This window comes from Lissotriton vulgaris, chromosome 3_1 (genome assembly GCF_964263255.1).
Source record: "Lissotriton vulgaris chromosome 3_1, aLisVul1.2, whole genome shotgun sequence".
Taxonomy (NCBI): domain Eukaryota; kingdom Metazoa; phylum Chordata; class Amphibia; order Caudata; family Salamandridae; genus Lissotriton; species Lissotriton vulgaris.
Genome location: NC_141689.1, coordinates 703,132,144 through 703,149,120, shown reverse-complemented (window position 1 = coordinate 703,149,120; position 16,977 = coordinate 703,132,144). Strand labels below are relative to the sequence as shown.

Here is a 16,977-nt window from a genome sequence, read left to right as displayed (position 1 = left end):
TCTCGATGACCTGGCACCACTGAAATTAAAAAGAACCCAGATCAAGGACAGGAATCCCTGGTTCAGTGAGTCCCTCAACAAGGAGAGGAGAGCCCTTCAACAGACCGAACTAAACTGGAAGCAACACCCATCAGCAGCCCATCTAAAACTTCTCTGCCAGGCCAGAAATGCTTATAATAAGAAAATACTCAACGCAAAAAAGAATTCTTCAGAACTGAACTCGAGAATGCCAAAAATCGACCTCGCAAGCTGTTTGACTTTGTCAAACACCAATCCAACAAACTAGTGAAAACCTCCAAGGAAACACCAAAACCCCTAATATCAAGCGAGGAATTTTTTTCCTTCTTCTGCGACCAAATCTCTGCCCTAGGAAATGAACTTAAATCCGCAACTCACCACCAAAATAAAAATCTGCCAGCTCCACCTCCTCCTCTTCACGCGTTATCTTACCAAACCTCACCCAAAAATTGAGTGCACTGGTCCAACTTTAAATTATACGACGAACACTCTATCTCGAAAATCCTTGCCTCCTTAAACCGGAACAACCACTTCAATGATCCTCTCCCCTCTACCTGCCTACCTGATTTACAATGTTTAGAATTGCACATTCTCTCGTTAGCCACCCATGACCAGTAAGACTTCTTCAGCATTTGTTTAGAAGGTGCTGTTCTGTTGACCCAAGCGTCTCCTAGACCCATTTCGTAGAGAAGCCGCTTGACCTCCCTGAGCCAGCTTACCTTATGCCAGCCCGGTAAGGATTGGAGTTCTCTTAGGGCATCGGCATAGCTGCACAGTTCTGGGACATTCCATATCCTGGCCCATAGTAAGAGGGGCCGTAGCCTAGCTTGCTCACATATTGGGCGTGCACCTGCATCAAGTAAGAGGGGGAGAGTAGGGGTACTGTGGGGTAACTTCATGAGATCTTTATGGAAGTTGTTTTCGAGGTGGGTTAAGGTGTCGACTCTCTGTACGCCCCACAGTTCCGCACCATACAGTGCTGCACTCACCACCCTAGCCCTGTAGATATCTAATAGTGCCCCGATGGGTTTAAGAGATGAGGCACGTTGTTCTTTAAGCAGGGCCCCTGTGACCCTCTTATGGGTCAGAAACACCTTTTGGTGGTGTGCCTTCCAACTCATAGTGTCGCACAGTCGAATGCCCAGATAGTCAAACTCTTTGACTCTTTCGAGTGGAACAGAGTCAAGCACGGGAGGGATAACAGATTTCCTGGGGGGGGTTAAGGACAAGGAATTTGGTTTTGCTTATATTTATAGAGAGACCCATGGTGTCACAAAAGGCCTTAAAGCTAGAAAGCAACTTTTGAATGCCTGCTGGTGATTTTGAGATCAGAAGGGTGTCGTCCGCAAATAGGAGCGTCGGTATTTTTCTGCCAGCCAGGGAAGGTGCATCTGATGGTTGTTGAAGGAGGTGCTCCACCACTCCGTTAACGTAAAGTGAGAACAGAGTGGGGGCAAGCACACAACCCTGGCGGACGCCCCTATCTACAGGAATGCGAGATGTTTTTTCCCCCTGGTCACCCCATCTAATCTGGGCAAAGTTGCTTTCATGGAACTTAATAAGCAGAGCCAACAAGTAAGGGGGGATACCCAACTCATCTAGAACATTCCACAATTGGACTCGTGGGACCAGGTCGAAGGCAGTTCGCAAGTCTATAAAGACTAAATACAAACTGCCCCTACCCAGTACGACCACTTTCCAATATAGCATTAGAAGGCGGAATGTCTGCTCGATGGTGCCTGTCCCTGTTCTAAAACCAGCTTGGAAATCTGACAGGACCTGGTTTTCTTCCGCCCACTGCAAAATCCTACCTAGTACTACTTTGCCCGCAACCTTTTGTGTCGAGTCAAGCAGACTAATTGGGCGATAGTTGGCTGGGTGGTCCCGACAGCCTTTCTTAAAAATAGGAACGACCTCAGCGCCCCTCCAGGAATCAGGAAGAGAACCTCCCAGTACAGCCTCATTCAGGAGCGAAGAAATTAATCTACTCCACAAAGATGGATTTTCCTTCAAGAGGTCACCCGGAATTCCGTCTGGGCCTGCAGCCTTATTGGTAACAATACACCTGATTGCCCCTTCGACTTCCTTACTACTGAAGGGGCAGTCATTAATTGTGGAAGCAACTGGAGATCTGGCCAGAAAACCCATACTTGGTTGTGGTACACCTAGTGAGACAGAGTAAAGCTTGGAAAAGTGGGCAAACCAGACGTCACCAGGAATGTTACAGGTGAGTTGTACATCAAGGGGCTTGTCCCTGGCTCTTAACAGATCCCAAAACCCCTTAGAATCTTTTCTAGTACTCGCCTCCATTAACTCACTCCAGAAACTGTAATCATGAGCCTCCTTAGCCATGGCCACAGTTTTTTTGTAAAGTTCCCTCGCAAGTCTGATATTGCCTGGGTCCTTGGTCTTCACTGCAGACATGAGTTCCCCTTTAGCAACCCGACATTTGGAGGAGTACCACTTGTCTCTTGCCTTGGAGGCACCTTTCATTACAGCCCTCACCCTTTTTTGGGAATGATAAACAATTCACTTAGTGCCACAATAGTTTCTGTGAATGTCGTTAAAACATCTTGACTCATAGTACCCAGGGCATCGAGACGCGGCCCCACCGTTGTCATTATGGACCTTGCTTGTGCCATCCTTCTCTCATCCGCTGCTGCTTTAGCCCACTTTAGTCGCCTGCCACAATTTGAGGGTACAAGTTCATTGGATGATTTCCACGTGTGGACGGACTTAGCTGGGTTTCTAGCGTGCCAAGGCGGAATGAGGGTTAAGGATAGAGGATTGTGGTCACTATCACAAGACGCTATGACTTCCATGTCTTGATGAAATGGCCAAAGGTTGCGATTCAACATGATAGTCTATTCTGGAGGTATGTCCCGTTCTGTTATAGGTATGCGCACCCTTAAGGTCTAATTTGGATCGACCATTAGTTGCTCTCAGGTCGTGTTCCATACAGAGTGCGTTGATGTCTATTGCACTCTGCGTCCATTTTTGAATCGGATCTAGGGTCAGGGTGGGGATACCTCTCCTTGTATCATCATCCCAAGTGTCCAGAATGTCCTCCCTAGCTAGTGGCTCGAAGCAGCAGTTGAAGTCGCCTGCGAGGAGAACATAGGAGTCGATACTGCAAGCGACTCGTTCGCTATTTAGTCCTGTAGAGGATAGCGATGATACCCCTCCCCTGGCCCCCCGTAAATAGAGGTTAAACACTTCTAGCTTCCTTCCCCCTTGGCAGTGTATAGTTATCCTCTGAAGGTCGGGAGATTGAGTGGTCTTTTGGCTTACGCTTAAACCTAGTGCAATGCTAACCCATATAAGAAGGCCGCCAGACGGGCGACCTTTGCAACCATGTTGTTGGGAAGCTGGAACGAAGTAAGTTGTAAAGCCTACTCTGTGCCTGGGTTCTAGGCACCAGGTTTCTTGCAAGAGGCAGATGTTGAAAGGGTCCAAGAAAGCGTTCCATTCTGGGATGTCAAAGTTGCGGGCGAGCCCTGCCACGTTCCAGCTTAGAATCTTTAACAGAGGTTCGCCTGGGGTAATCCGCCTTGATGGAATGACAGATACAGCCGGATTAGACTCAAGCCCTGCCACCACTGCAGCCGCTCTGTTTGGCCTTTGCGGGGGCTCATTCTGTTGTTGGTTGTGAGCCCTTGCTACACCGGTCAGCTTCCCATCTGCTGGAACATTCTGGTTGGATGACAAGGGAGTCATAAGAGGTGTGTCCAGCTGGTGCGCTACTTCTTGAGTATCTAAAGTGTTCAAACCCCCCTCTATTGGCAATGCATATAGCATTTCTTCTGGAACTGGGGGGATAGTGACAGTGGGTTCTAACCTCAAGGATAAGGATTCTGTGATCCCTTGGGCCATGGGTGAAGGGGCTCTTTTCGCTGCTTGAAAAGCAGGTAGCCTTGGAAGTCAGTCTACCTCCTCAAGACCGCCAAACCTATTCGAGGTTGGGAGGCCATTCCAATGTAAAGGGAAATCTTGGTGGTTGTTAGGGTAGCTCCTCCATGTGTGATGGCGTACCAGTGACCAGTAACCTTCCCGGATATGTCTGGGGCGTGGCGGATAGAAAAAGGACAGCGGCCTAGGTATAATGAGAGAGCCATCACCGGTGGGCCAAGAGCAAATGTGGTGTGCCATGTGTGGGTCCTCAAAGGTCACCACTATACAGTCCCCGGAACTGGTTTTCCTTGAGGGGCCCACCCAGGGAACACGACGGACCATCAGGACTCTGCTTCTCCGGCCATTTGGAATTGGTCTGTTCACATTAAGCCAGTGCATTATCTTGTTCTTCAGAGACCAGTGGTTCTCGTATTGACCATTTCCAATCTGGGGGACGCCCGTCAATACGACCACGTAATCATTGGCCTCTGGAGGAAGATCAATATAACCCCCTCTAAAATTATTCTTGGAGGAAGATCAATATAACCCTCTCTAAAATTATTCTTAACGGGAGGGCCCTGGGACGGTTGGTGAACCGCTTCGCTGGGAGAAGGTCTAAGAGAAACACCGGCATTAGGATTTACGGATGGTTGAGAAATGGGGCGCTTGGAAGCCTTAGGTTTGGGAGCGGCGGTAATTTGGTCCACACCGACGGTCCGTGGTTTGGGAACCGGCCGTACAAAAGCGGGTGCAGGAGGGAGGAGTTGTGAGCTTGTGGTATTGGGTCTTCTGCAAGAAGGCCTTGATTTTCTAGACTTCTCAGGCCAAGAGTGGCCAAGGCAATAATGCTCTTTTCCATCTCTAGCAAGTTATTTTCAATACGTGAGAGTCTGAGATCCAGGGGAGAAAGAAGTTTTTTAAGAGTTTCCCAAACTAGACCTATGAATTCCCCGTCCTTCCCTTCCAGGCCCTCTACATGTAAGCCCTCATCCTCTGCAGTTGTGGTAATGAAGGTAGAGGCTGCCCCCTCTTTGGCTCCCTCTCGTTGTGGCTGTGCCCTGGAGGTACACCCTCCTATTATGTTGGGTACAGGAACACTGGCCAATTTCAACTGTTGAGCCACCGCAATTTTAGCCTTCTTACGAGAGTAAGCGGACCGAGAATTGCGTTTCCTTTTGGGTGGTTTAGCATTAGTATTATTGCACTTAGGTGTGTTTGGAATTACCAGGATGGGGGAGTTAGAACTCGCTTCCTGCTTGGGAGTAACCACAAGTGGGTTCAGTTCGCCTGTCTGGGTTAAAGGCCATGGGGCTGGGGAAAGAGAGGGTAGAATCGGGGTCTGATGGACGTCTGCCTGCGTGACTACACAATGGGGAATGGCTGGGCGCTCCGGGGTAACCACAGTAGCTATGTGGCCCAGGGAGGATTTTTTTGAGAGTGCAATGTCCTGGGACAGTCTTCTAGCGGCTGCCAATTCCAGGGAGACACGAGTCTGTAATTTAGAGATTTCTTGATCTATGGCAAGATTGGTGCGGGTAATAAAGTCATCCATGGGGCCATTAATTGGTGGGCCACCCTTAACGGCCCTGCTCCGGGTTGACCTGGTGCACATGACTAGACGGCAAGGTCAAACCACCTAGCCTGGCACTACAATAAGGAGAGTAGAATGGCGTGCCTGTTTGACCCAAAAGACCAAATGTCAGGAAAGGGCGAAAGAGGATGGCCCAGTCCAGTCCTCGCAGACCTCGAACGGCCTCAAACAGCCCGCTCTTAGCCGGTCTTCGCCCCGAGCTGCGTCCCGCGCTGCGGGAGTTAGGGGCTGTGATATAGGGGGCGTATTGGGCGGGGGGCGGGCCAGCAGGGAGAGCGGACCGGATGCTGGTCTTCCTGGTCTCGCAGGGACTCCTGGTTGCTGGAGTCCCCGCACGCTCGCAGCCCCGCCGAGCCTCTCGCCCTGTCCGCCTTGCTGTTCCTCCTCCTTCAAGTAAGATGCCCCAACACTCCAGGCGAAGCGGCACCCGCGGAGCGGGTGCGGCAAGAAGTTGGTGGCTCCGCGTTGTGCTGCAGCGCCTGTGATAGCGCCTGGTCTCTTGTGCCGCCGTAGGATGCAAAGTCAGTATCCCAGCAAGTGAGGGTGGAGGGAGCTTTTACACGCCGCAGCTGGGCGGGGGGCGGGCCAGCAGGGAGAGCGGACCGGATGCTGGTCTTCCTGGTCTCGCAGGGACTCCTGGTTGCTGGAGTCCCCGCACGCTCGCAGCCCCGCCGAGCCTCTCCCCCTGTCCGCCTTGCTGTTCCTCCTCCTTCAAGTAAGATGCCCCAACACTCCAGGCGAAGCGGCACCCGCGGAGCGGGTGCGGCAAGAAGTTGGTGTCTCCGCCTTGTGCTGCAGCGCCTGTGATAGCGCCTGGTCTCTTGTGCCGCCGTAGGATGCAAAGTCAGTATCTTATCTGCATATGTCTATCTGGGTTCTAGTCGCACCCACACCGGGAAACGGCGGATAAGGGGACGACACGTGGGGCAGCACAACCCGCGGATAGCCCACGCCCCGAACAGCCCAGGAACCGACCTTCTGGGACAAACTGCGACACTTACCGACAGGTGAGCGAGGCTCTTACGACCTGGGAGAAGGACGAGGTCGACGAGGGATGCAGCGGTTTAGGGAACCCTCCACAGGGGCCAGACGAGATGACAACGCCGACCTGAACATGCAGGCTGAGAGAAGTTTCATCCGGCACTCCCACCAGGACTTCGGTTTAATCTGCTGGCACGCCTCACAATCAGTGGAGTCATGGTGTTCCCCCAAACACCACATGCAGATGGGGTGAGGATCCATCACCGACATCAGGCGGCCACAAGACGAGCACATCTTAAAGCCCGAAGGCATTCACACACTGTTCCCACACACACGCAATAGCGAAAGGGAAAGGCCTAAATAGGCCCAGAGCACGATCTGGATCTGCTCTGCACGCGAAAAAGGAAAAAAAACTGATGTAGTCGCCCCGGGGTGGGACTTATGTGACCTCGCTGACGTCACGTACACGGACAACGCCTGGGAGGAGTCGCGTGATGCCGTCCCCCCGGCGTGCAGGGATGTTGGGCAAAGATTTTTCCGGATCCAGTCTCACGCCTGGGGATAATTCTACGTGAAGGAATCTGCAGCTACTAGTCTCTATCAGATATGTCTGTTGGTGTGTGTGTTAAATAGTGTCTTAAGCTGTGCTGGTCACTGTAACTATAGATGCACATGCATGAATGTAATTTCAGTGAATTTTAGAGCATGTGCTACTTAAAAGTAAAATTTATTGGCGATGCTTGATCTGTGCGTTTCTGAAGTGTATTCAGCATTTAACATGGGCATGGTAAGGCTCTATATGATACACTACGAGACTAATGATACATTGAAGAACGTGCAGCAGAAGGCTACCTATACGGTAATGGCACCCATTAGAGTTGGTGATGGTCCCACAGTCCTCAGCAATCGCTGCCAATATAATTGAGAAGTAAACTGCCTGGTATAAGCAGGGAGTGGTAAATGACTTCACTTGATAAAACCAGACAATGCTCTAACTGAGCTGTTTATCATTAGATAAAGGGTGCCATTAATACGTGCTAAAATCCGGTGCACATCATACAAAGTGAAAATGCGCTAGGTGAGACTAGGTGAGAAGGTGAGACTTCCAGATCAATGAATACCCGGTTAACGGAACATCGATCCGCAATCCGTACCCAAAAAGTGTCTGCACCAATGGTATCACACTACATGGAAAACCATCACTCCCCTGAAGATATTCGATGGTTTATAATTGAAAAAATCCTCCCCACAGCAGGGCTCTGCTGTGAACAAGTAAGGAAAAAAAGAGAGGTCTACCACATTTTTATGTTTAATACAGTTACTAATGGCCTGAACTCAGAAATTGCATGGGAGCATGCAATCATATAGGGAAGATTTTTTATAAATGCTACCTGGTCAACATGCACACACTAATGATGAGATGTCTAATAGAACTTATGTTTATCACCTATGTAATTACCACTCTTTCACGTTTTAAGCCTGTAGTAATACAGATCTAAGGCCAAATTAATTATATACCCTGACCTCCATCCCATCCCATCTATTTGAAATGTATGCCACTTAACAGAATTTTTATTTGTCTACTTCGCGAATGTCTGGGCTATTACCTAAACGGCAGAAATTTGATCTAAAACACTGGACGCGTCTATTTCTAGCGTCATTAATTTATTGTATTATGTACAATTACAACTTATATCTTACATGTATTTTTGCTATTAAACACCTAATAATACTATATACATCATTGACATAGCAATTGCCTTCTAGCCACTTTTTAGTTTAACATCAAACACACCTTTCTCTAGTCTGCTCTTTATTTCCATAACTTTCTAATTTCATAGTATTGACATGTCGAGTTTCGATTCAATCAACAGATTGGTCATATCATTTACAGCCTCTAGACTGTTATGTAACTTAACACTAACCTCCCGTTCTTAGTTCGCCCTTAAATTCCATAAACTGGGCGTGCCGAGTTTTCAGTCAACAAACCCATCGGTTAGTGATTCCCACCCAAGGCGAGCGCCTCTAAGCCACGTCATATCGACACGACCCCAGTCCTTTTTCTATTCCGATAATGCACCCAGGTGGACCTAATCAAAATGACCTATATATAATAGGCGCCGCTGGAGAGACAAACGTTTACATCCAGCAAGCTACCCCACATCACGCCAGACCAGCCGAGATGCAGCACTAATACCAAGAGGCTCCTGTCCATCTCCCACGCTGTGAATCGGTAAGATTACATACCCGCGACCACGGACACTTTTTCAGAAGTGTCGAGCGATTATTAATGCACTCTTACGTTTAGAACTGTCGAGTGCTCATTAACGCATTTGCTTCGCACAATTATTTCCTCTTTCCGTAGTCCAAGAACCGGACATTAAAACGATAGAACTGAGCCTCTTGTCTACCGGAAATCCTGACTGTCTAGGTAAATATGCGCTTATTACATAGCGCTTATTACTGCCGACTCGTAAGTGTAACGGGATAGCTGACATAACTGCACCGATTGTTTTGTTTCTCAGTTTAACTCGTCTAAGAATTTGACACTGTAATACTTATAAATACTTGTCATAGAACAGGATCACAGATCGCCTAGCATATACAGAATTCTCGCCCTGTATCCATTGCAAAACCAGAGTATATCTTTGGCTTCCAGTCAGCCATATTAAACTAGATTAACTATATTAAGTCGTACCCATTGTGTTTACCATACCACCGAGTGAACCCCTAACGATTTCTACTTTATGTTACATTTAGAATATCTGTTTAAAGGAATCAACCCCTAAGTGGAAATTACCTGTAAGCTACCCTATCCAGCAAATTCCTTTTAAAGAGAAGCCATCAACGATCAAAGATAATCTAAGAAGCAAGCTAATTATATAATCAGGTATAAACTTATAACCTATATCATTAATTAATGTGTATCCATCTTTATTAGACACGCTACTCAAGCATATTCTCACTACATCTATCTGCAGTTTTCTACCCGGACACTCATTGCTGGGACGGCCATTTCCATACCTTCTGACAGCATCATGATACTATAGGTAAATTTTCTACGATCTGCGGCCCACCTCCATTGCTATTTACAGTTCTTACCATCCAGTCATTACATGGCAATTGTTATTCTTTTATTAATAGGTACATAAGTTTATCCAGAAATAGAACACGCACCAATTAATTAAGTGTGGCTATTCGAAGACCTTTTAAAATAGCCTCCAAGTAAGTGGCTTCTGTATATATTTACTACCCTTCCTAGCACTAATACCAACATCCGGTCTTCCCTGTTCGTATAAATCCTTAATTATTAATTATATTCATGCTTGTACCTGTCTTACTATTAAACGTGAAAGAAGGGTAAAAGTAAGGAAAATCTATGTCAAATTTATAAATCTGAATACAAAAAGATAAGGCTGTTACACATAAAAGTGCTATGCTAAAATGCTGCCAAAATGGTGTCACAAGGATGTCATAAATGAAGTTTATAAACTTAATCTGCAGTGCTATCTAGGATGGTGATATAGAATATATATCTCTGAACATCAATATAATAATTTCATTTGTACATACGATGGTATGGAGTTATGATGAGATGCACCTATTGTGGACAATATGTAACTATATATTCGTTTCTCTGTTGTTTTTAAAAAATGTATATAAACTGCGTGGTATTAATGAGATAACGTAAATAGCTGTGTGTAATACATGGTCCAGTGTGTTATAGTGTCTGAGTCTTATATGTAATATTTTTTCTAAAATTTCAGAGCAATACACGGCCACCTGAAGAAGGCTACTTGGCCGAAACGCGAGTCGTGATCCACCTTGCCGTATTGCTAACATCTTTTGTCTTTTTCTATTCACTGTGTATTCGAAAGTATTTGCAGAATGAATGTATATGTATTATCAATGATTTAACAAACTGTATACAAAAACAAGAAAAAATCAATTTTTTAAAAAAATCTACAAAAATATTACTAAAAAAGATTTATATATTTTTGGAACTAATTTCTATAATAAATAAAATAATTTGTTTCTAAACTGGCTCTGTTGGAGACCTTTTCACTTATAACACTGGAAACTAACCATTAGAAATATCACACTGTTTTTATGAGATTTGAGTACTTGGCTATAGACCTTTTTCAACCTAAGTTTCTTCCCTATGTATAGCAAGTAAAATTTGTCCAATATATAGGGGTCCCCTACTTTCAAAAACTAGTTAAATTTACCTGGTGCCATAATCGACAACCACCCAGTCTTTAGCTGTTCCAGTGATGGCATCATGATGCTGAAAAAGTCCCAGGTTCCTACGAGCCTCCGTCAGTAAGTTAAAATGTTCAGCTAAAGGGAATATCTTCATCTTGTTAGATTTTTTACACTCTGCTATTGCCAAAGAATACAGGATTTCAGCAGCCCTACAGAAAATGGACAAAACATAACCACTTACATTTTAACAAACAAGCTCATACAAAGTCTGAATTACAGCTGATTCTTGAAGGCACAATAACATGACTAAATGAAAAAATGCAAACCACAAAATGTAGTTACTAGAAATAAGGAACATTTAATTCCACAATGGTTTTTTATTGTTTCTATATATCAATTTACAGTTCCCAACATGTATATTTACACATAAGTGCAAGACAGAAGTCTGAAAAGGAAAAACCTATTCAACTCTGTAGTAAAGTCAGTGCCTTATGGGCCCGATTTATAAGACCATTTTCGGTTAAGTATGCCCTAATCCTCGAAATTCAAGAGTTTAGTCATACTTACGGAGGTAAAAAAATACAACTACTCATAAAACAAGGTTTGACAAAGCCAACGGGTTTGACTTTAGTATTGTGCATGGACACCACCACAATATCTAAACACATGATGACAGATCATAAATTCACAAATATAAGCAGACCGCAATCTAGAAACACAGGCCACATACCTGAAAACAACCACACAAAACCAGCAGCTAAACTTGTACACAAACATGAGGCCCATTTAGTAATAAGCCACAGCAGGCCGAGGAAGTAATGGTACTCAATGCCCCAAGACAGCAAACGATTTTCGGCAGTGAAGAAGAAGAAAACAAGTTACTTACCTGTAACTGTGGTTATCCAGAATTGGTATCTTTCATAGACTCACATGCATGAATCATTCCCCGTCGCCGAGATGGCAGTCCCACAGTAAAGTATTCAAGCAGTGCTTTAAAAGCTTCATACACTGTAGTAGCCTTAAGCCATGTAAATAGTATCCTATCTATGTCCTTTTTAAAGAAAGAATGACTATTGGAACCCAGCCAATCAGCTGCCAGCAATCTCTAAAACACTATATGAAGAGGCAGATCTCTTCAGATTTTCTAAGCACAAGTGGGAAGTAAGAATCCCAAAGCTTAAAGAGAATTACCTCTACGGGGTGGAGGGTGAGTTGCATGTGAATCTATAAAAGATACCAATACTGGATAACTGCAGTTACAGGTAAGTAACGTATTTTCTTATCCAGTATTGGGGTATCGTTTATAGATTCACATGCCTGAAACCGAACAGCAAGCAGTACCCAAATCTGTACTGTCATTAGAGGAAGGAGGGAGACATGTAAATCATAACCCCCAAGATACTGAAATATAAGAGTGACATTTGTAACCATGTATACACTATTTCAAACTCTGGACAGCTGTCAAAAATAAAATTCCTGGGGCGTGGCCTGAGGCGTCAAGATGGCGGTCGCACTCTAAGAGTGCTCTGGACCCCCCATCCGTCATGCGCCCAGCATCCGCCTGCTGCAGCTGCCATCGGCTCCTGGACTTGGCTGTATCGGATTCCCCTGGCTATCCTGTTTCACCTGGTGTCCTTGGCTGCTCTCCCGGGGCCTGACGGCGCCTCCGCCGCGGCCTCTTCCCTCCTGGCCGTGCGGCTCCTAAGATGGCGGCATCCATCTGTGCTGGCGAGGCAGCCTGACCCCGGTGACTCTGCCTGTGCATCCCGGCGGCCGCTCGGCTCCCTGCACTGTCGGGCGGGTGGAGCCGCTGCTACGACCTGATTTGTTCTCTGAGCCCCCCCATTGATTTGCGGAGGACTACCCAGGTGAAAACGCCCTGCCTGGCGCCCGGAGAAGCGGCGACACGGCATACCTGCGGCAACCCCCCCCCCCGGACATCGGGCTGAGGCCGCTGCAAAGACGACCTGCCGCAACATCATACCGTCAGCAGGGACCGGCCCGAGGACTTGCGGGGGACGGGGCTGCTGGGAGCCCGAGAGGTGAGGAGGGGGCCGGGACGGGGCGGGGCTCCCCTTTGGGCCTCGCCTGTAGTTGGACTGGGCGGACTGGGAGGCCGGGGGGCCCCGAGCGCACTGTTCTGCTGCAGCCCCCCTCCCTGTCACTCCACCTGAGATCGCGGGGGTGCAGTGGGGAGCCCGTGGGGCCGGCCCTATATCTGTCGCAGTTCTGCAGCAATATTGGACCCAGCCTCGCGATCCGGGGCAACTTGAACTTGCTGTGGACCTTTGGGGGCGAGGGGGAAGTTGGAAGGGGGCTGGGCGCCCCCCCTTCGGTTTTGCCACGAGCCCACATGGGCACTGGACGACCTGAAAGCCCCGGACTACGCTGATCAGCAGGGCCTCCCCTCCCCCCACCCGCCTGACCACCGTCTGGCCCCCTGGTGCCTTCCCTTGACTCCTTTGGGCTCTCGTGGGGAGCCAGACCGGCGTAGTGTCGAGCCCCTAGACATCTGCCCCCCCCCCCCCGGGCCCGTTCACTACGGGTCAAGTGACTCACAAGGCTCTGCGGACTTCCACTGCGACCAGCACTGAACTCCTGCCCAGCGCCGGGGGCCCGGGTGGTGTGCGGGATAGTGGCCTGGCCTGGCCTGATTGGGGACACCCGCTGCCGCTGGACACTGGCGCCCTGCCCCGCGGGACCGGTGACTGGCCCGCTGATCGTACTGCCTGTCACCACATGAACAGTGGGGCCTCCCCACCTCCCCCAGTCTCCTTGACCCTCTGGACCTTGCTGCTTGTACCGTTAGGAGAGGCCTGAGGGTCGGGACCAGGGACGGAGCCGCAACATCATCACCGGACCCCGAAGCCTCCGTACCCCCTGGGACGTTGCGGGATCTGATCCTCTGGAGTGAGCCCCTGGGTTGAAGCCACCCCCCAAACGCCGCCATCCGACTCGCCGCGACCATGGGCAGGGGAAAGACAACCCAAACTTCGGTTCCCCCGACCCAGATGCGAATGGACCAGTTTAATACAGCAGACCACAAGTCCAACGTCGGTCCTCCACCTACGAAGGGAGCTAAGGGAGGGGACCGGTCTACGATTCTTCAAGCGATCAGTGCGTCCCAGGCCTCCGTGGAAAACAAAATTGGAGAGGTGAAGGTGGATGTGGCTCTCCTCTGGCAGGACCTTCGAAACGCCACTGCGCGAATCACGGAGGCGGAATCCCGTATCTCCACTGTGGAGGATGACCTGACCACCCTCAAAACCCAGGTGGCTCGCCTTCAGACGCTGACGTCGGAACTCCACACCAGGGCGGAGAATGCCAAGAACCGGGCTCGTCGAAATAACCTGCGCCTCCTGGGTTTTCCTGAGGGAGTGGAGAAGGGATCCACCGCTGTCTTCCTGGAGGCCTGGTTCCGATCCTGGATGCCGGCAGAGAAGCTATCCCCCTGGTTTGCGATAGAGAGCGCCCACCGCTCGCTTGCGCCCAAGCCGCCTCCTGGGGCCCCGGCCCGACCCATCATCCTACGTATTTTTAACTTTCAGGACAGGGACGCCATCTTGGGAGCTGCCAGAGACCTGGGCCTCATGCTCTACCACAACTTCAAGATAATGGTTTTCCCGGATTACTCCAGAGAGGTCCAGTCCCAGCGCAGGTCCAACAACAAAGTCAAACAAAAGCTCAGGGCGATGGGCCTGCGCGTGGCCTCTTTTTTCTGGCTCGCCTTAAGGTCTTCTTTCAGGACAGGACCTTCTTCTTTGACAGCCCGAAGGCGGCGTGGACTTGGCTCACGGAGGAGCGCCCCCTCCTGCCCTGGCGGGCCCCATCCCCTACCGGGAGACCTTCTACCCACCCGACCCATGGCACGCCCAGGCCGCGGCGGCGCCACACTGGTTCTCGCAGGAGGGGCCGTCGCCGAGAAGGGACCTCTCGGTCGCCGGGGGGTTGGGGGGTTCTCAACGACCCCAGTCTCCGCCCACTAGCCATGGTGCTCTCCCCTCGGCTGCCACCTCCTCCCTGGTTGTCATCGGCGGGACCCCGGAGTTGGCTGCGGGCCTGTGGAGGGCAAGATCTGACTCAGACTTATCTGGCAGCCCTGTGATCCAAGGAACCATAGACGACGTGGAAGTCTGAACCAACTTCACCGGATACCTGGTCTCAGTAGGTCGGGTCCGACGCACCGGCCACGCCCGGGCCGTCCATCCGGGCCTCCCCCGCTACCCGGGGAATCTGTTCGCCCATGGTGTTACCCGTGGGAGACGGGCCCTGAACTGCATACGTGCTCACAGCCGCCGTCCCTGCCCTGTCCATCTCCTGCCACTCACCTCACATCCTGTCAATTACCTGCACAACTGTGGGTAATATCCTGAACTGTGCTCAGCTCATAAGTTTTCCTTCGGTGTCTAAAGCTGTTGACATTTATCCTTTGATATGGTGGGGGGTCCTCCTTAGCAAACTCTTGACTGGTGCTACTGCCCCCTACTAACCGTTTTAGTTTAGTGTCGTCTGTTTGAAATTTGGGGCGACAGATGCTTCCTGTTTTGAAGTGTAGGGCGGGGGGAGTTAGGGGATGTAGGGGGGTGGGGAGTCCGTTGACTCTCCTTGGTTTGTTATTTTTAGCCGCCTACGGGCCGCTTTTTAGTTTAACTCTGTTTAGCCGTTTCTCAGCTTTTGCTGGTGCTGCCGCCGGGTGGCTGGATGCAGTTCTCCTTATTGACGAAATGGGGTGGGTGGGCCCACGCATCTCCTATCGCCCACGACTTTATTATTTTTGGCCGCCTACGGGCCGCCATGGGGGGCGACCGTGGGCAGCTGCCCCCCCTACCCAATTTCCTGCTCGAGCCCTCTAAAGCCCCTACTCCGCCCATTGCCCCTGAATCAACCCTCCCACCTCTGCTGGCGCTGCTGGCCCTCTCTCCCCGGGTGCGCTTCCCGGTGACCAGGAGTCCCCTCATACCTCCTCCTCCCCTGATGGCATACGCGCTGCTTAGGCCCCTCCACATTCTTTCTTGGAATGTCAATGGTCTCTTGGACCGCATTAAGCGCGCAGCTGTCCTCAGGGCGGCCCCCTGCCACTCAGCGAACGTCCTTCTTCTCCAAGAAACCCACCTCCTAGGCACGCAATGCAACCTCCTGGCCCGGTATGGCTTTGTGATGGTATGGCACTCTGGGTTCGCGCGCGGGTCCCGAGGAGTGGCAATCGTGCTTAAGAGAGGCCTTCCCTTTTCCTTAACTAGCGCTTGCACCGACCCGCAGGGGCGCTACGTGGAGATATCGGGCACACTGGAGGGTTGCCCTCTAAATATCCTGAATCTTTACGTCACACCTTCCCTCCTGCCCACGACACTTCGATGCCTTACACGGGTCTTTTCCTCCCTCCCGCAGGGCCTCACGGTGGTTGGGGGTGACTTTAACGCCGTCATGCAACCCCCATGCGACACAACCGAGTGGAGTGGAGTGGTGTGGCTCACTGGTTAGAGGCGGCAGACCCGGAAGCAGAGGACGGCCCGGGACCAGGGTTCAATTCCCGACGCGGCAGGGTTGTAAACCAGGGTCAGCGGACTCGATAATTCTCGCCTCGGTGCCTACTCTAACCAGGGATTACACTCGGCAACTCTGGGCATTAGCTTGCCTCATCTCCACAGCGGCCCCCCACAAACGCCGAGGATGCCTGGTTTCACCTTGGAGATGCCCAGGAGGGAACATCTCACTGGGAAAGCCAGGACTGGTTCCCCAGCGGTCTATAGCGCCAGGACGCCTCCGGGTAGCAGTGCGCTTTACAAGACACACACATTTACATTTACATTTACCGGGACCGAGTCCGCAGTCCGGATCTCCTCACCTGCTGCTCTGTCGAGTTGGGCCTCGGCATTGGGCTCTGCGACATATGGCGGCTTTGGAATCCCCGCAAGGCACAGTACACTCACACATCGGCCTCCCACCACACCCACTCCCGTATTGACCTCTTCCTGCTTCCGGCCACCGACTGCCATCTGGTCTCCAGTGCGGCTAGATTGCCCAGGGGCCTGTCCGACCACTCTCCCGTCTCTCTCCGGTTTGCTCCCCACGGGCAAGCCCGCGAACGGTTTGACGTCTCAATGCTTGGTTCCTGAAAGACCCTAAACTAGTGGATTCACTAGGACAGGAGCTACAACAGTACTTCTCTACTAATGAGGGTAGGTCCCCTCGCCGAGCACCCTGTGGGAAGCTGGCAAGGCCGTGATTCGTGGAGTGGCAAGAGGACTGGTGCATGCCAAGCGGTGGGACCAGTCGGCCCGGCTCGTGGC

The 16,977-nt window shown here is 50.3% G+C and overlaps 1 protein-coding gene across 1 annotated transcript in view; it reads right to left on the bottom strand.

Moving 5' to 3' along the window:
* The window catches only part of MAN2A1 (mannosidase alpha class 2A member 1), a 1,326,430-nt gene that overhangs the window by 678,262 nt on the left and 631,191 nt on the right, over positions 1-16,977 (bottom strand). The window contains exon 10 of the mRNA XM_086961008.1: positions 10,711-10,896. Coding sequence (XP_086817134.1) covers positions 10,711-10,896 — 186 coding nt within the window. The remainder of the gene's footprint in view (positions 1-10,710; positions 10,897-16,977) is intronic.